The sequence below is a fragment of the Candoia aspera genome, chromosome 1, assembly GCF_035149785.1.
Source record: "Candoia aspera isolate rCanAsp1 chromosome 1, rCanAsp1.hap2, whole genome shotgun sequence".
In the NCBI taxonomy this organism is placed as follows: domain Eukaryota; kingdom Metazoa; phylum Chordata; class Lepidosauria; order Squamata; family Boidae; genus Candoia; species Candoia aspera.
The window spans coordinates 311,569,687-311,590,097 of NC_086153.1; the positions used below are offsets into that span (position 1 = coordinate 311,569,687).

At 37.5% G+C, this 20,411-nt stretch overlaps 1 protein-coding gene across 1 annotated transcript in view; it reads left to right on the plus strand.

Moving 5' to 3' along the window:
* The window catches only part of WDR25 (WD repeat domain 25), a 90,100-nt gene that overhangs the window by 301 nt on the left and 69,388 nt on the right, over nucleotides 1-20,411 (plus strand). The window contains exon 2 of the mRNA XM_063290323.1: nucleotides 1,608-2,367. Within this exon, the coding sequence (XP_063146393.1) occupies nucleotides 1,608-2,367 (760 nt within the window). The remainder of the gene's footprint in view (nucleotides 1-1,607; nucleotides 2,368-20,411) is intronic.

Genomic DNA, 20,411 nt, shown 5'->3' on the forward strand with positions numbered 1-20,411 from the left:
GTTTCAATGGCATCGATTGCAGTTGGTATCAGTCAAGCTCCAGAGCGGTCTTTGCTTGTTCTAAGAGGGTAAATAAATGTACTGAAGCACATTTTCTAAATGCCCCTATTTCCTAAACAGGCTGGTCAGATACAAAAAGGACAGAGTTTCAGACTCATTAACAGTGTTACAATTCTTCTGTGACACTCCATCCGCTAAACTGCCCTGTGTTAAAGATGCAGGAGCTGACTTATCCTTGCCTACCCCTACCTCTACTTCCTTCAACCATGCCAAGTGTAGTTCCTTTTTCTTGTCCATCATCTACTTGTATGACATGACCTAAGTAGTTCTTGCTTGCTGAAGGCGATCTTTACATTTCTAACACAATCTATTTAATGCTTAATCTATTTTTGAGCTCAAGAAAACAAAACTAGCACTTTTGCTGTAAACTGTAAGCATTCTGGTTAACATGATTGTCTTTTTAATATTTAACAACCCAGATTTTTCACTTTCCATGTTTACTTTCATAGTGAGCACTTCTAAATCCAAGGCATTTTTATTTCAAGTGAACAGGTGGTATCACTCATATCTCAAACTGTTAATCTTTCAGTATTCTATTAGGCTAACTGACTAGCCTAAATTTTATAAGTTTATATACACTGTCAGACATATTCTTGAGTTCACATTGCTGTATCTATTCACATATCAGTTCATTTAACTGAACATAGTCCTATACCTGCTTTTTATAAAATCAGAAGTGCTGGCTCCATGACAGTTTCTATTCAGCAAATAAATAGAATTATCTTGGAGTTGGAAAAAGGCAATCTGTGGGCCAGATTAGATTAGATTGGTTATACAGTATCTCCAAAACCACCTTCTTCAATTGGAATTGACCAGCCCAATATGATCAGGTAGGGAGAGGCTTTTGATTGTCCTGCATTTTTGCAAAATCGGATGCTGAAATGAACAGGAGATGCTGTTCCATACTAGCACTAACTTTATAGAACAGTCTTCCTCTAGATGTTAGATTGTTCTGTATGGTATAGGGCTTCTGGAGAGCTGTGAAGACAGAATTGTTCTGGGGAGCCTTTGGTGATTGATGTTAATTCTGAATGGAGATGCATACATTTTTTGTATGGGTTTTTAGTCAGGTTATTTCTGAATTATTAAATCTTTTTTTAATCTTACCATGGAAGTTTTAATGTTTGATGTCACAGGTATTATAGCAGCTATTTTAATGTTTACTGTGAATGTTATGCCTAAATCTGTTTTATCACAGGTATTTTATATGTTGCTGCTATTGATGTTTTTGATTTTGACTGTAAGCTGCTGTGAGTCCATGCAGATTTGGCAGCATATAACTTGAATAAATAAAAAATACACTAATTAAAAATTTAAAAATACAAATACTGTTAAACCTTGGCAATGAATTACGTAGACTTTTGTAAGTAAGAAACTGCCCAGAGTCCCTCTTCTGGGGGGAGATAGGTGGTGGCAAAATTTGAAAAATAAATAAAATAGAAAGAAAGAAAGAAAGAAAGAAAGAAAGAAAGAAAGAAAGAAAGAAAGATCCTGAAATAGAATTATTTAAAGTGATTGTTTATCTTTGTTGGTTCCTTTGATTACAGAAACTACTCATTGTTCACGAGAATCCAAAGATATACATTTCAGGGTTTTTTTCCCCCCATCACTGACATAATGAATTTTTCACTTGTTGCTTATGATGATTCGGATTCTGAAGAAGAGACTGGAAAATCTGGAGGTGCTATTAGCAGTGAAAGTAATCTAACAGATTCTGCTGTGAGTTTTGTTCAGCCCAGTGGTGACTTAAATACTGTTTCTGAAACAAAAGTCCAATCTGTGGAATATATGGGCAGCTCCAGCAAGAACATGTGTTATGAGGATACCTTTCAACAACATCTACAGCCTAAGGAAACATCAATAGTAACAGCTCATCCCCAGAAGTTGTACTGTGCTACTTTGAAAAAAGCAAGGAGTAAGTATACCCAACCATTAAATCCTTTATTGGAACCTAAAATGCCTTCTGGAAATGCGAATGCTCAGAAGAAGATGTGTCATGATGGAGATGTAACTATTCAAAAACTGAGACCATATATTTCAAAAAAACTGCGACAGGAAAAAAATGAATACCACAAAGAAAGTATACATTCTCCAATTAAATTTAGTACAGCTGAAGATAAAATGTCTGTTACAGTTTCCCAGTATATTATGCCGTACATAGGATCGAAATATACAGTTGCTGAAATTCCAAAGAAACTGGTGTTTCACATGGCTGAGCATAGCGGTCCAATTAATGCAATTCGCTGGTGTCCTCTGCAGAGATGGAGCCACATGTTGCTTTCTGCATCTATGGATAGAACTGTCAAGGTAACTTTTGCAGTATAAATGCCTTTAATTAACTGTTACTGATATAATGATTGAAGCTCCCCAAGCCTTCTTATAAGCTGTTTTAAACAAACTATAATAGTCTGGCCATAACAGCCTGCATTTACTTTGGATTAAATTGTCTGTTGGTGAATATTGTCTGTAAATTTTGTGGAAGTAAAGAACACTGAACGGTGATACCAGTTTCACCAAGTTCTTGCTGATGGGGGAATGGAAGAAGCAAAATCTCCATAGCAGTTGGCAGAGGCCAAGGCCAGTCAGGCTTAGCCTTAGGTGGACAATGGGCAGTATCCCTCTTGCATCTAGAGCTGCATTTGTTATTTGAGGGGCTGGGCGTGGGGGACTTAGAGTCATGATACAAGTGCATACTTTTAATCCTTCTCCAAATACAGGGAGAGCAATTGTGGTTGCTAAAAGAGGACTACCTGTATTCTGAATGGCTGGGTTCATAGATTTAGTTATATGATTTATAGGGCTGCCCCACTTGCACAACAGCTTACATATAGTTTAAAAAGCATAAAACAACAACAACAACAAAATCACATTAAAAACCCCACCGCACAACTTAAGTGAGACAACCACAACATACCTAATTTAAAACCACTCCAGGATGGGCTCATCCAGCATTCTAGTCTAGCATCCAGGGGAACAACGAAGTTTTCAAGACCAACAGGGTCAGGGCCATCCAGATCTTGGGGGGTATGCTGTTGCATTAAGCCATAGTTTTGTTTATTTAGTTTTGGCTTGACGGGTGACCCTAACCATTATGGCTTGTAAGCATGTGTGAACTAGACTAATATATTTGTTTAAGAAAACATGGTTAAATAAACCATTGGTTAACATGAAATGAGATCCCAGCTAATGAGTTTTTATGAAAATACAAAGTACTATGTTCTTGCTTTATAAACAAGTAAATTATATAGGACAGTGTACAATTAATATAGAGATAGCGATCAGTTTTGATTTAAGATCTCTTTTGCTGATTTCACTGGCAAGAACGTAGAGTAGAGATAAATAGGTTATTACTTGCTAGACTGTCAGAAGATGAGAGTTCGGTATACTGAGCAGATCTTTGTTCCATCTAACCTAATAACAGCTATTCTAATTGGGAATAACTCTCCAAATATTTCCCACAAATATTTTACACTGTTTGCAATTGGTTCAAATGCAAGAATCTTCTTGACATGCAGTGCTTGAGAGCCTAGAACTTGAAATTACCTTGTTTCATTTGTTCACTTTCTATATGTATCCTAAGCTGTTGTTCCATCTGTTAACTTCCCAGTGATCTTAATTATTTCATACTACATACAGTTACAGCAGCTATAGTTTAAAGCCTTTAGAGCAGGGTTTTTCAAACTCAGCAACTTTAAGATGTGTGGACTTCAACTCCCATGCTGGCTGGGGAATTCTGGGCAACTCCCAGAGTCCACACATCTTAAAGTTGCTGAGTTTGAAAAACCCTGCTTTTGAGGTACCAACATACAATTTTTGATATTGGATTCTTTCTCTAAATCTTATATTCTTGTGCTGAAACTATAAAAGTATAGTCAACTGCAAGGCTCTGTTCCTTTGTATTGAACAAACTCAGCCTCTTATCCCAGAATAAAAAAAACTCTCACCATCAAGAATGATACAGCATTTCTAATTTGACACTGACTTCTTGTGACCTATTATAAACTACAATTTACTTTAAATATGCCTTTCTTGTGATTGATTTTAAATGGCTGCTCATAAATCGGCCTTGTAATTAAAGCACTTAAGATGCTGCTTAGGTTTGCTGTAGTGACATTTACAAAGTTTTAGTGAAAGGCTTCTGTGGTGTCCTGCTGTTAATTATAGTGATTCACATCAGCAGATGAATACTTCATGTTTTGCTGTTCCTGATGCCTCTTTTCATTTTTTTAAAAAGCTCTTGGGTTACCCCTTTCAGAAAAAAATAGATAATTTTTAGTTGGACTAACATGAGATTTCACTTTCCTGGACTGCTTTTTAATCAGTGAATCAGCTAGAGGAGATAACAATGAGAACCGAAGCCATGAGTGCCTATTCTTCAGCTTAATTATACAGGCATATGAAGTGGGGAAGTATTGTTTTAAAATATCTGGCACCTCTTCTATAATAGATATTATAGCAATGCATAAAATAGTCCTTGTTCTCTCTCTGTATATTACTGTTGCCCAACTAGTATATACTGTACAAATAACAGGTAGTCCTCCGGTTACAACGGCAGTTGGGACCAGAATTTCCATCGTTAAACCATGTGGTTGTAAAGTACAATGTCAGATGACCACATCGCTTAGCGACAGCAATCTTGGCAGCCCTGTTGCCATTGTTAAGTGAGGATTGGAGGTCATTAATCCAGGACCTCCTTGCAACTTCTTGTCTGCTTCCAACAAACAAAGTCAGTGGGGAAGCTGGCAGGAAGTTGCAAGTCTCAGGTAGCTTGCAAGTAGGCTGGCAGGCAGGTAAGTGGCTGCTGCTGAGCAGGGGAGGGGGTGTGGGATGTGTGGGCGGCTGCTGCAGGGTGTGGGAGACTTACCAGAGTGACTTGCGACCTTCCCTGCCAGTTTCCCCATTGACTTTGTTTGTGGGTAACTAGCAGGGAAGGTTGCAAAGGGCGATCATATGTCTGTGATGCTGCAACCGTCATAAGTGTGAGCCAGTTGCCAAATGCCCAGATCATGATCACATGATTATGGGGTTGCTGGGATAGCCAGAATTTGAGGACCAGTTGAAGTACCACTCGTTCAGCGCCATCATAACTTTGAACAGTCACTGAACCAGTGGTCATTAGAAGACTACCTGTATTTCAAATTGCTTATCCTTTTGCAGCTACAGAATTTGCTTTAGAAGTGTGAGTGATGATCTTATAAACTAATTAAAAACTTTTCTCTGAGCAAACTATTTTGATCCGTCTCTTTCATGGGAGTATTGATTAGAACAGAATGAAAAAGAAGAAAAGGGTGGCAGCAAGAGGAAGATTTTTAGAAGAAGGTAGCAGTGACTTCTTAAAATATACAGTATACACACAGCTCATTATGAAGCTAGTTACTTTTGGTTGCCTATTACCAGGTAGTCCTTGAGTTACGACCATTTGTTCAGCGACAGTTCAAAGTTACAACGGTGCTGAACGAAGGGACTTATGACTGATACTCAAACTTCCAGCCATTGCAGCCCCTGCCCATGGTCACGTGAACAAAATTGGGTTGCCTGGCAACCAGTTTGCACTTACGACCAGTTGTAGCATCCCACAGTCATGGGATCGCCATTTGTGACCTTCCCTGCCGGCTACCCCTGCGATTGCACACACGCATGCATGTACCCCGTGCCCTCTTTCCCTTGCCTCCCTGCAATCACACACACCCCGCACCCCTTTCTGTGGCCTCCCTGCAATTGAACACACCATGTGCCCTCTTTCCTTGGCCTCCCTGCGATTGCATGCATGCACGTGCCCAGCGCCTTCCTTCCCTTGCCTCCCTGCAATCACACTTACCCCGCACCCAGTTTCCACAGCCTCCCTGCAATTACACATGTGCACCCACCCCATGCCCTCATTCCCCTGCCTTTCTGAGCTCGTGCTGCACCAAGCACCCTTCTCCCAACTCACACACGGCCTGTGCCGGGCCTCCCAGGACCTCCCCCCCCCCTGCGGCACCCCCACGCTCCTTACCTGGGACTCCCTCCACTTCCCACTTAACAACCAGCATGTCTTGGATTACAATGACAACTGGGACTGCCGACGACAAATGACAACTGGGACTGCTGTCACTTAGTGATGCAGTCATGTTATGTCATGCTTTATGACCGCATCGCTTAATGATAGCAATCCAGCTCCCAACTGTAGCCATAACTCAAGGACTACCTGTAATATGAAGAGTCATTTATTTCTTTTTGTGGCCTTATTATAAACCCATACCTGTACTGAATGAAATAAGTCTTCTTGTAATGTATGTTTTTCCAGGTTCTTGTATAACTCAGGGGCCAACATTCACATCCAGTCCACAGTGTACTGTAGCTTTTTCTATAAAAGATTATTTTAGTCCAAGATTTTGTCTCCCAAATTGCCTTCAGAAAAGAGTAAAAACTTCAGAGATACTATGTTTCATCTGCATATGTCTTATAATGTCCCTTTTAGTTTAGGGTGGATAACATCCTACTTTCAGCAGAGATAAAGTTGATGCCCTGCCTCATATTTTCAGCCAATTCTTGCCAGCCTGCTTTAGATGTGGAATAGAAAGGGGGCACCTGCCTATGGATTCAACTCCCTTTATGTGGCAGGATCTCAAGCTCTTGCCTTCCTCAATTTCAGGAAGAAAAATGATGACGAAAATTCAGACAAACCCCAATTAAAAGAAAAGGCACTTTCCTTGCAGCTTTAAGCCTCTATTCCATTAGTTCTGTGCTTGAGTACATAGGTTTCCAGAATCAAGAAGGATAGGACTGCAGCTAAAACTAAGGATACTCAGCTGATGGCTGTGCAGTGGCTAAAAGTCAGCTAAAAGCTCCGATTCTGCCTGTTAACCTGCCATCCCAGCTGAATGTTGGGATCCCATGTCTCCATGTCTTTCACGAACCAGTAACTTCAGGCCTTGAAGTTTGTGGAACCAGGGCAGCTGGCTAGTTTTACACGACTCATTAAGTAATCTACTCTATCATAACTTTTAGGAAAGTATTTACAGTGGTGTCTGTGGCCAGTCATAGTTCATGGTAAGATTCTGGAATATGGTCTGTTAGTTTTAAGAATTTAATTTATATAAAGTCACTTGTGGTCTTATGAATTCACATCTCAGGGTCTCTGTGGTCATCCCATAACACTTAGGTGCTTCACACCTTACTGCCCAACTGACTTCAGAATTGCTAAGCTAATGGCAGTTAGTATATTGCTAGTTTTATTGCTAGTGTGTCAATCAAGCCACTTCTTACCTTCTAATCTGTGGTCTAAAACATGCTAGTTCTTAATTGACAAGAAGGCCCATTTCTAAATAAGGAATAATTAAGTTTTCTATTTTAAATGTGACAGGCATATATTGCAATGACATAATTTCATGTAAAGATATGCTAAAATGGTCCCTTGAATTCCTTTTTAAAAATGCAAATTTGCAACTGATATATTTAAACAAACAGGATGTAAAATTAGAAGGCCAATTTTCTTTCCAATAAGTCAAGGAATGAGAATTGTTGGATGAAACAAATTCAGATATGTGTAATATGTACGATGATATAAATTTTGAAAAATCACTGGACAGTAGAACCTGAGTCCTCCTTTTTAATTGTTTTGAGGAATAACCATTGTAGAGGTTTGTTTGTTTTTTAAAAGTGATTGATACTGTTACTTTTGTTCTCATTGTTGTCCTGTAACTTTTAAGCCAGTAGAGGGCACAGTTAGATTAAATATAAATGTTGCAAGACTAGAGTGCTAACTGCAATTTGCTTCTCAGTTTGGTCTCTCATTGCAAAAAGGCTACTTTGTAATAGTAGCAAACTGCTTAAGGGTGAGGTCATAATTGCATCCAGTCTGGGAGGGAATTTTAGTTACAGTACTTTAAAGCTATTGTGAGGATCAAAAAGCTGTTTATTTTTCTGTCTCATTTTCTAACTGAAGTTTTCCTAAGTTCATTCCTGGCTGGGGAATTCTGGGAGTTGAAGTCCACACATCTTAAAGTTGCCAAGGTTGAGAAATGCTACCCTAAACTAACAGAAAGATGACTGGTGTGTGTGTTTTTAAACAAAGTATATTTTAATTGATCCCATATATATGATTCAAGGTGATTGAATCATATATATGGGATATTATCTCAGCATAAAAAAGTAACAGTATTGTAAGGTTTATGAGGATCTAAAAGTTGCAAAATACAAATGATCCAGTTGTCTGCATAATGAAAAAGGCCCCTAACTTTCTGCCCTGGGTGAAGTAGTAAAATCATGCTGTATCTACATATTCATCCTGTGCCATACAAAGTTGCATCAGAATTTTTCATACACACGTACATGCATCTTCACTTCTTTTCAAGCTTTTCTCTGCTTGGAACCTAAAGTGCTACTTCAGTTGATGATCCCAAGTTGAAATTAACTGCTCTTTGTACCTCAAAGTCCTCCTGGCTCTGGATTGCTAGAGTCTTGCCAGAGCTTTTTGTCTGTCTTTTCCTACCTTTGTCTTTGTATAATCCCTGATGTTCTGGTACAATCCAAACATCCTGTACGTACATGCATGCCCAGTGTGCAAAGGAAACTGAGATATTGTTCGATCACCTTTTTCAGTAAAGGTGCAGTAGAGGTCCCAGTGGATTGTTACTTTTGAGGTATGGCCAGGTGTTTCATATGGTAAGATTTTTATACTTAATTAGGAGTAACATTTAAGCATTCATTAGAATTGAGCTTCCCTTTATTTCATTTTTCAGCAGAATAAAGAAACATTCACCTTTTGGAATGGAAAACAGTTGCTAACAGGAAAGCGATTGAATGGGCAGGAGACAGAAAGCATAAAAAATGATGTTCTTCATCTGACCTGTTGTGGCCAAAACTTGGTTCTCTTGAAACAAACAAATCATGTTGAAGATACAACAGAAATGTATTAAGCATGCCAACAGTTTCAGTGTACACTGGGTTCCCAGCAAAGCATTGACAGCTTTCTGAGCAGCCCTGACCAAAAAGCAGAACTTATGGAGGGGTACTTTTACCACCATAGACCTCACTTCACACTTCTCTCTCTCTCTCTCTCTCCACACACTCACAAACTTCTTTTGAAATATTTTCCAAATATTGTAGAACCCTTATCTTACATTATTTATATGTATGTGTATGTATGCCTTCAAGTCAATCCTGACTCTTGGCGACTACCTGGACAGGTCCATGCAGTTTTCTTGGCAGAATTTTTGGAAGTGGTTTGCCACTGCATTCTTCCTAGGGTGAGAGGAAATGAATGGCCCAAGGTGACCCAGCTGCCTTTGTGCTTAAGGCAGAACTAGAACTCATGGTCTCCTGGTTTCTAACTTAGTGCCTTTAGCTACTGGCTTTCATATATGATTTATATGCTACATATTTATTTATTACACTTATTATCCATTTTTCATTTTGGACTTCAAGAATATCCAAGGATGCATGATGAAATAAAAGACAACACCAAACTATTATCAGAATAGACAACTTAAGGAGAAACATCTTTAAAGTTTTTTTTTAAATTAACAGGCATAAAACAATGTCTTACAGTACACATCTGAAAAAAATAAAATCTTTGCTGGGCATTACATGTACAACAAATGAGATGCTGAGAAGTTTCTGTTGTGCAGCATTCTATAATTGGAATATCTATTTCATACTCTGAAACTTACTCTTGAATTTCAAGTTTGTAAATGCATTCTTCTATTTTATCTTCCATATTCAACCTTCTAAACCTTTTAAGTTGTTTCCTCAAATGATCTGTCGTGGGTATACTTCGAAAATGGCAACCTTGTGCCTTTCATCTCCTCTCCATAACAATGGCAACTCTTTATTATGTGTTTTGCTGGGGAGGTAGAAAAACCGTTTTTAGACCCAGTGGCCATATACGTTTCATAATAATTATATAAGCTTTCAACGGCCATGGGGCAAAGCAGTTGTGGTAACGTTACTAAAGATAGGCTGCAATTTTGGGTCTTTTTGGATTAGTGAGATGTATGAACCTAGCTTGTTCAGTATACCGTGGTTTAGCAAACAATGGCTTAATAATCCTAACTGGTATATAAAATTGATACATAAAAATTGGTATATCAATAGTTTGGAGGCAGGAAAATAGCTTTTTTATTCAGAGAATATGTTTTACTGGCTCAAACTGAAATATTATATAGCCATAATAATCTAGACCAGTCTTTTATTTTCAAAAAGATGGTTCTGCTATTAACAAAATTGCCAGTTTTCTTATAGGTTATATAATCCTTGATTTTGGGAAAAGGAAGCTGAATTTGATTAGCCCTGTCCTCCTGGAGGTACAGATGCTCCTATCCTGCCTGCTTTTCCCATACAAGTGAAAACTATTCTGTGTGAACATACTTTCAGTCATTAGTTGTTTCTAGGCACCTAATTTACGTGTTCTGTTTTTTATTTATGTGGTTTTGGACTCTATATTTTATCCTACTGTTACCCAGAGTCTGTTAGGATTGGGATTATATATACATTGTGAGTGTGTGAGTGTGTGTGTGTGTGTGTGTATTCCATTCAATCGTGTCTGATTCTCAGAGACTGCCTGGACAAGTCCCTGCAGTTTTCTTGGCGAGGTTTTTCAGAAGTGGGTTGTCATTGCCTCCTTCCCAGGGCTGAGAGAAAGTCCAAGGCCACCCAGCTGTCTGTGCTTAAGGCAGGACTAGAACTCATGGTCTCCCAGTTTCTAGCCCCTAGAGTCTGTTAGCATTGGGATGAGATATAAATACTGGAAAATAAATAATCAAAATACTTGTTTTGTTTGTGCAATCTTACATAATAAGTAAATTTCTCTCTACTTAAAAGGTTCATTTTATGTATATTTATAGAGACTCTCAGAGTATATAGTTGACAGAGAATGGTTTAGAAGGTAATGTTATTATGAAAGCATATTTTTCAAGAAGGCTTCATTAAAATCAATGGCAGTAATATGGAAGTAAATCTTAGTAATTTTTAATGAGGTGTCTGAAACATTTTGTGCATACAATATCTATGGAAACTGAAAGTTGTCATTGACAAGTGCAGTTCTATATTTTTCATTGTTCCTAATAAAGCACATTTCTTTGTAACTGTGTTTATAGTAGTACTTAGTACTTGGTATTAAAGAATTGACTTAAATATTCCCTTTCGAAAGCAGCTTATAAACTTGCATTTGTAACTAGCTCTATGTGAGCTTTACCTAGAAATAAGGTCACCATGCCACTTAAAATTCTATCTAGCATTTAAAGAATACTGTTTGAATATTTTTTGTGATATCAAAATCCAAGATGATATGTACAGTGATTCAAAAGAAATCTTTGTAAGTCTGCTGTTAGGAAAACCCATATTTTGTATATTTCAATACCATGGCAATTCCACTAGTTTTGACATGCCAATTCACTTGGGGAAAACAAACAAACAGGGAATTAATTTCCCAAGAGGATTATTTAAAGTAAAACAATTTGCTTGAAACCATGTATGTGCTTGAACCCCTCAGTTGTTAATATTGTAATTCTTGACCATCTCTCTCCTAGAACTCTATCATAAATTTTAATAGACTGAATTGGGTACATCCTTGATTCAGGGCTACCGGAGCTGGACTGCAAATGTCTGGACAACTAGTAGTTGGCAACAAAGAGTTAATTTTTTCTGTATTTCTTTGTTGACATATAGTGATCATCTGGATTTTTGTAACACATCCTGTCCACATCTGTATGGTGATAAGATTATATCAACTATTTTTTTTTAACAAGAATAAAATACATCTCACCAGCTTGCTTTTCTGCCTGGAACTATGCAAAGTGTAAATGAATACTGTAGATGATAGGTAGATGGACGGATGGCTGGCTGGCTGGATAGATAGATAGATTTTACTGTATATGGTTGTCCATCTGAATCTGGTGAATCATACTTTGAATAGTTTGGTTCTGAAAGCTGCTTGTTTAAAAGGAGACTTACTTTTAAAGAAGTGTCTGGGCTTTCAAGGCTATGAAAACCCCTCTTATAGTTGAGACCAATTGTAGTGAGGTGTAATTACATTAATTTAATAGTAAAAAGTAAGTTTATATTATAAACAAAAAGACATTCCCTTATGCTTGAATGGAAATTTCTTTTCATTCTTCCTTTAACTCTCCTCTGGACTTGGTGCATCTTTACTTTTCTGTTGATCGTTACATGTAGAGAATTGGAAACATTTTTACATGAGAACTTTGGAAACTTTGCACATTTACTGTATTTGTTGAGGTTCAGGAATGGTTGATGTATTTCACCAGCCAGAGGAGGCTGATGGAAACATGTATCATTTTTGGCACTGTGGAGTTTACATATTGTACTTGTGGCCTTAACCAATTTCCTTCAGTCTCTCATAACTGGCAGAAAGCAAAGTGCAATCCTGAGACTTTTGTCAGGAAAAATGTGTGAAGTTCATGGTGGGTCAGATTAATACTGGCATCAGTAAGCCATGTTAAATTTTAAATAGATAATGGGCATAGCTTATGTTTTACACATGGTTCCAGCAAAGGCCTGCGCCTGCAATTTTATGTATACCATGCTTTGCCTCTGAGTGGAGTGCTTGACTTTGCACTCCCATGGCAAAGCAAAGAAGTAAGCAGGACTAGACAGAAACAAATTAACATTAAATTAAACTTAAATTGATTAATTCTATGGATTTAATTCTATGTGCATTTACAATTCACTGGCAGATTTTGTAAGGGATCTGGGGGCTGCATGTTACACTTGGAGACTCAGGTTGTATTCCTCTATTACATCGACTACCCAGCAATTAAGGCATACTGAACTGGGTGAGACTTGATTTGAGTAGACAGGCAGATAATGCATTTTTAATTCTATCTTTTAGTTATTTTTCATGCTGTGGTTTTGCTTTGGTTGTATTTGCTGAATTTGGTCTACTCTGGGATTGATGGCCTTGATCTGGAATGAAAAGCAGCATTTACATATTTAAAAATAAATAAATACATCCACTATTTGGAAAACAACCTGAAAAACAGCTGTCAAATTGGCAGTTTGTAAGCCTAAAATTAATGCTATCTTTAGCTCACATACATGCAAAAGATCCATTTTCTTTTCATGTCATTTATCCTTTATGTATAATGACTGATTGCTATAATATAATAAACTTGATTTCAGCTAATCAGTACTATCTTTTAACTTGATTTCTCTGTGCTGAAGAACCTGAAGTTCATCATTCCAAAGGTTATGTAGAGATTTTGTAAGGCATTGTGAATGTGGAAATAAAATCAAAATGTGTGTGTGAGAGAGAGAGAGAGGCAGAGAGAGACAGCAAGCATGAGCAATATTGATTTCTTCCCCTTCTGTTATGTTCTTGTTGTATTGAAAATCTCTGCTGGAAGTCTCCCTGGGAGTGCTCTTAATCATTGACAGGCAGTCTTGTGGTGCTGGATTTTCAGCAGAAATTTTCTTTTTCCTTCTTTGTGTGTCAGAAATCTGTTAAATAGCTATTAACAGGAAGAAGCCAAAGAACAAGATTTTCAATAACCTGCATAAAACCTTCTTCCATCCACTAATCAGGGATTATTTAATTTATTACCATCAGGAACACATATTGCAACAAAGTCTGGATTTCATTTTTAAAAAAGAAACAGAAAAATACAGATAGGGATCCATTTCACTGATATCAGAGGATTTAATTATATTTGGAATGTGCTAAGTGAAGTTAATAAAATGTTTAAAAATAAAATATATTCAAGATACTGGATGTATGTGAAATGCTCTGATCTTGAAAAAGCATAGTGATAATGACATATAATATTGGTAATGTATTAAGATACACTTCATCATGGCTTCAGTGAAGTAGATGTGAGTTAAAGTCTTCTCCCTTTATATATGGTATAGTTATTATTGAACTATATACTACTGTATATACCTGGGAAACCCAGGTTCAAGTCCATCCTTGGTCATTTAGTAATCGGAACCTCTCAGCTCCACCCTTTAGTATTCTTATGCAGGAAGACTGCATTCTATGTATGTTGTATTATGTGTATATTGCATTTATTTGTTCTCTAAATTGCTGTGAGTCAGTTCAGTTTGATACTATAAAAATATAATATGTAAATAGTTTGGGACCAGATTTCCTGAAGAATCACTTTCTCCCACATATCTTTACTCAGACTTTAGAATAATCTGAATTTCTTCTTGGGAGCCAATGGTAAATAAGGTATGGCAAGTGACTACTAGGGAGAGGGCATACTCACTAGTATCAACACAACTGTGGAATGGTCTTCATAGAAAAGTTCACCTTTTTTTCTGAATTGTGGTGTTGAGGGCATCAAGGGAAAAGCTTTTTTGTTCTACTTCCCAGATATTTTTCTGTTTAATATCTTTTTGTATGTTTATTTTCATTCTTTTAGATTTTATGTCTATATATTGTTTTAAGGATTTTATTATTTGTTTACAGTAAATAACAGTGAAATGACTTCCAGGTAATGCCATAGGAAACAATGAATATTATGGGCTCATGTTTCTCTAGCCATGCCGCTGGCTTCTTCAAAGTATATCTGAAACTGAACTTGACAACAGATATCACATCCTTATACACTGCTTGTTTCTACATTGGTGTTGAATGTCCACAACCAATTGCTAATCTCCAGGTAGAAGCCAGATGGTAATCTCCCTCTCTTTTTAAATAATTTAGATGTCTATAAATTTTTATTGCCTTTCTAATGATTCTGGGATGAGAATCAGTTTGGTGTAGTGGTTAGGGCACCAGGCTAGAGACTGGGAGACTGTGAGTTCTGGTCCTGCCTTAGGCATGAAGCCTGCTGGGTGACCTTGGGCCAGTCACTCTCTCTCAGCCCTAGCAAGCAGGGAATGGAAAACCACTTCCGAAATCTTGCAAAGAAAACTGCAGGGACTTGTCCAGGTAGTCGTCAGGAGTCAACACTGTCTCAAAGACAACAGCAACGAAATGATTCTGGGGATATACATTATTCTAAGATGTTGATGTTCTCTTTACATATTTTATGATTTGGCCCTGGTGATTCATTGTTCAGCCAATGTAGACTATCCTATGTTTTAGAACCTTTAGAACTTTTTATTATTAGTCAACATATACAGTATGTACTCTCTCTCTCTCTGTCTGTGTGTGTGTAAAAAGTCTTAAAGTAAAAACAAAAACAAGCACACAGGTGACTGGTGGAAGCTGATTTCACCCTTTTCCCAGAAGCCAAAATATCTTCCTTTAGAATCGGATTACTGTGTTGAAAGCGATGGGCTGTGATGCATGGGACTATGAGGGGAGAGTTCTTAAAAGCTGTGGTTGGATTAGTTGTGTCTGCCCATTTTCCAGTAATTCTTTCCTTATCCCTAAGTTGCCTTCACCATGACTCATACTCTTGGGTGGAGAGAGTTATCTGGGAAGCCTTTCTGTTTCTGAAAGGTTGAGTGCTTTCGGGGCAGGTGGAAACATGTTGGGGAAGGTAGGTGTTACCTATACCATGCCCGTGAATTCCTTTGGATCCCATTCTTTGTCCCCAAGAGGGATCCCCATGGTTAAATGGAGAATCCTAGGTTGGGGGATAAATAATAAATAAATAATAAATCCTAGATATATACCTGAGAATTTTCTTAAGTAACATACAAATATAATCTGGTAGCGCAGAGATTAAGAGTGGAATTCTATAGTTTCTATGACCACATTGTTTTTTAAACACAGTAGCATAAAATACATCTTTTTGCCATTTCTACGAATATACGCATTTAGGCAGATCTGTGGAATTTTTATGGCAGATGAATTAAAGGAGCTTTTAATTAAATCCACAAACCCCACCCTTTGATTCCCTCCAATTTTAGGTAGATCACAGCACCTCTGCCTTGAATAGTTAAAGCAATAGGTAAAAAGGCCTGTGTAAAAGTTAAAAGGGCAGAATCTGCTCTTTCATTCAAATACCACATTTTTCCCATTATGGAGAGGAACACCTATATTGGCATTATATCTGCAAAGCCCAAAAGTAATCTTAGATTCCCTGATTTATTTTTTTTAAAAAAAATATTCTATCCTTGAAAACTCAGGATGGGTAAATACTATAACACTTCAGAGTGAATGTCCTTGCTGGAATGCTTGTTCTGGAAACAAAAAAACAACACTTTATATATCTGGATTTCTAGCTAGTAGCTAGCAATTGTAATGCCCTAGAAATATGTGATCTTGTTAGGTTGTTTCTAGAAGCAAGGCTTAGCATTCAAACTTTAATTGTTAGGTTCTGTCAGCATGTTTTTCAAAATACGTTGTAGCTGTAATAATATCCTCAGACAGCCTACTAGTGTTAGAAGCCAGCTACTGTGACTGCTTTGCAGTTGAGGTGACAAAGTACAAGCTTCAAACTACACCATTTTATTTTAGATGAGACTGCTTCCTCTCTTTCAGTAAGTTATTTTTACCTGAAAGTGGGTAGAACCATCTCCATTTGGTAAATTACATAAAGATATGGTCCTGAATATAACTGGGCTAGAGTAATGAAATAAATATAGCTAGACAACTAGCTTCATGTATTTCATTATATAGAAATTTGTTACTGCCTCTTTCAGAGGAGTCAAAGGGTTACAATACAACAAAACCATTCACACACACACACACACACACACACACACATAAAAATTCCTTTCTCACCCCTATGGGTGGTATGTGTCTTCCTCAACTTCAGGTCCTCTACCAGAGGCCTGGGAGTTTGAGGGTTCTGTGCAGTATCTTAGCTATTCCTAGCACTGCACTCTTCTGGACAGAGAACTCTGATGTTGTTCCTGGGATCTGTTGCAGCCACTCTCCCAGCTTAGCAGTCACAGCCTCAAGTGCTCCTACCACCATTGAGACCACTTTGGCTTTCACTTTCCACATCCTCTCTAGTTCCTCTTTCAGGCCCTGGTACTTCTCCAGCTTCTCATATTCCTTCTTCCTGATGTTGCTATCTCTTGGCACCCCTACAGCTATCACCACTACTGTCTTCTGGCCTTTGTTGACTACCAGGATGTCTGGTTGAATGGCCAGTACCTGCCTGCCTGCCTGGATCTGGAAGTCCCACAGGATCTTAGCCCTGTTATTCTCCACAACCTTCTGTGGAATCTCCCATCTGGACTCGGGACGGTCTAGCTCATACACTGTACTGATGTTCCTGTACACAATGCCAGCTACTTGGTTGTGCCTTTCAGTGTATGCTGTTCCTGCCTGCATCTTACACCCTGTCACTGTGTGTTGGACTGTTTCTGAGGCCTCTCTGCACAGTCTGCACCTTGGGTCTTGTTTAGTGTGGTAGACCCCTGCTTCTACGGATCTGGTGCTTAGTACCTGTTCTTGTGCTGCTATGATCAGTACCTCAAGGCAGGATGCAGGGTGGCCAAAAGGGCAAAGATGGTGGTGGGGGAGATAGGTGGGTGGAGGGAGTTGGAGGCAATCCCTTATCTTACTGAGGCCTGGGACTGGGAGGGACAAATGCCCGGAATGGCTTGGATTGTGGTGGGTCCTTGGCTAACAACTGGTGGAATTCATTTAATGATGGCAGTGGGGAGTGCAGGGATTGCCATTGCTAAGTGGTGTGGTCATGTGATGTCACACTTTACGACCACATCACTTAGCGATGGAAATTCTGGTCCCAATTGTGGTGGTAAGTTGAGGACTACCTGTACTGTAATTATATTTAATATTATTTGTTATTCAAATTTCTATCACTGCCCATCTCCCCCCAGAAAGGGGGACTATTGCTAGATTCTCAGACACTCTTGAGTTGCTTACTCTCTAGTCTAAACAGTATTTTTATATTAATACAATTCAGTAAAGGGTAAGATACCATGCTTTAAAAACACCATTACAGTTGTGGGCTAGTGGTCAGGGACCATCTAGATATTCATGTAAAAATTGTATAAATTCTCCTCAAAGCCATAGGTCAAAACTATATGCTAAATGAGACAAGTTCTTTATCAAAGAATATTTTAATGTTTTGTTTTTGGAGGGAAATCATGGTTGGAAGTAAAATACATGATTCTTTAATTATTGAAATGAGCTATTATTTGAGAACAAAAACTTAGTATCAGTGATCATTGAACCCCATTCATGTAAGCAAATTTTATACATGTTGTGGTTTAGTCACATTTTTAATGTCAAAGGAAGTTGGTTAGCCACAGCTTCATTGAAAATATGAGATCAAAATGCAGTATTTTCAGGTAAGCAAGCATGTCTAATTTTCTAGAGCAAAAAAATTCTTGATTACAGTTTTAATGATAGCTTAAGTGGTGTTTTCAGATGCCTAGCAATCAAGGTCTTGTAGCAGATGAGCTGAATTATCCCTAGGTCTGTTCATGATCGCATTAGAATGCTCTAAATGTCACATTTGGAAATGCTGCCATATTGCTGGTTAATTAACAGAAATTACTAAATACTATACTTATACTGTTGATGTTTCTTGCCTACTATCTTCAGTATTAATATATTTTAACCCTTTTTCATAGTGATTGAGATTACATAACCCAGAATTAAATGCAACAGGCCAAAGATACAGCATTTTGATAAATTATAACACAAGGAGTCCTGAGTCAAACTGATAAATTTAGGAAATAATAATACAATAACCAATAAAATTAGAAATAATATCAGTAGCTAGCTCTGTGTTTGAGATATTCCTGTTCCTATTCCTGTTCTTTTTTTGTATTTAGTTTCTTCCATTGAGTCAGTTTTCAGCTCTTCCAATTATGAACATTTCCTCAACCTTAAATGTGAATGATTTTTTTGTTGTTGTTACAGGTAATGTGGTTTTAATTATCTTGTTTTCATCTTTAGTTTTAAAGTCTTTTTTCAATTTCAATTTCTGTATTTTCTTTTAATGCTGCTAGCCATTTTGACTGTTTATAAATATTAAGGCAAGTTATAAACAAATGAAATCCCAAAATTTGATTCCCCCTTAAGCCAGTGGACAGATTTTGACCATATTTTATATTGCATAGTTCCACAATTCCTAAATGTTGTACCGCTACTCACAATTGGGTCCTGACATTGGCAAACATCCAGTTTTATAAACATTTGAAAACAACATGACTTTAGTCATTCAAAAGCTATCCTTTTTTATGGTAATCACATTAGTTTTACAAGACTTGTATTACGTGCTGGCACCCAAAAGTGGCATATTATTTATATCATTATTCATTACATTTTAAATTATCTATTAGCAAAGCTCTCAAGAAGATTGAATAGAGAGAAGATGCCTTTGAACTTAAGACATGCTGTAGTTTGATTCTTTCACCATAAATTATGGACTATTGTGATATCCAGCACTGCAGCTGGTTTCAGTTGACTATTGTAGTCCCCCCCTCCGCCCTACACCGCCCTGCCAATCAAAGGCCACACAGGCATGTGGAATTAATCCTGAAGCTTCTCTGTGATCACTCCGATGATGTAAAACCACCTTCCCTTAGAAGTTAGATCCATGATTCCATCTTGTAAAGGAATCAGTTGGGGCATTAGGGTGGTCAGTACACCAGAAGGACACTCAGTTTATCTCTGTGGCCCAACTTAACATGCAGGCATTCACATCTTATCACTTTTGTGTGAGGATAATTTCATCTGGTTACAGATAAGGTGTCCTTTAGGATCTACAAAGGATACTCTTCTGATACAGAATTCTTTATGTTAGCTACAGATAAGTTGCTTGGTTACTTGAAAATACAGCACTGTGATCTTAAATTTTCAGTGAAATCCAACTTTTTTTGTAATCTGTAGTTTATGCATGCAAAATATGCAATAACTGGAATTAAAAAATTATAGACATTAGAGTAGATGGGTCATAGCTTAAAACTGAAACAGATTAGAAGATGACTATTACTTCTGTCATTTTTCCTTTATTAACAGAATAATTTTAACTGAAAACATACTAATTTATTTGCATAAAGGATTTTAAAAAGTAATCAGCATGTTCTTTAGAAAGATGAAGTAAGCTTACATTTACAAAAAAGGCATTTTGAAATGGATGGCAATATTTGCACTTTGTGGGGAAGGGAGAAAGAGTCAGTTTGTAAAATGCCTGGGAATTCAAGTGGTAAATTCAGTGAAGGATAATATAAATGATCAAATAAACACTAGATAGTGTTTTGAAATATTGCTAATGATGTTTTTATGTAACTTGTAAAGAGAGTTAAGCTAATAAAATTTGGTAAAATGGAGAAACAGGTTGGATTTGGGTTTTGCTGTTGTGGATAGAAATAGTTGGAAAAGATATGTTTGCTAATATTCTCCTGATCCTTCAAATCTGCCCCTTTTTAATCTTCCATTTTACTATCTTCATCCCATTCATCCTTTATTTCTGATCCCAGACACTCTTTATCTACAATGAGTGGTTGCGGGGTGAGTTAAGAATAGC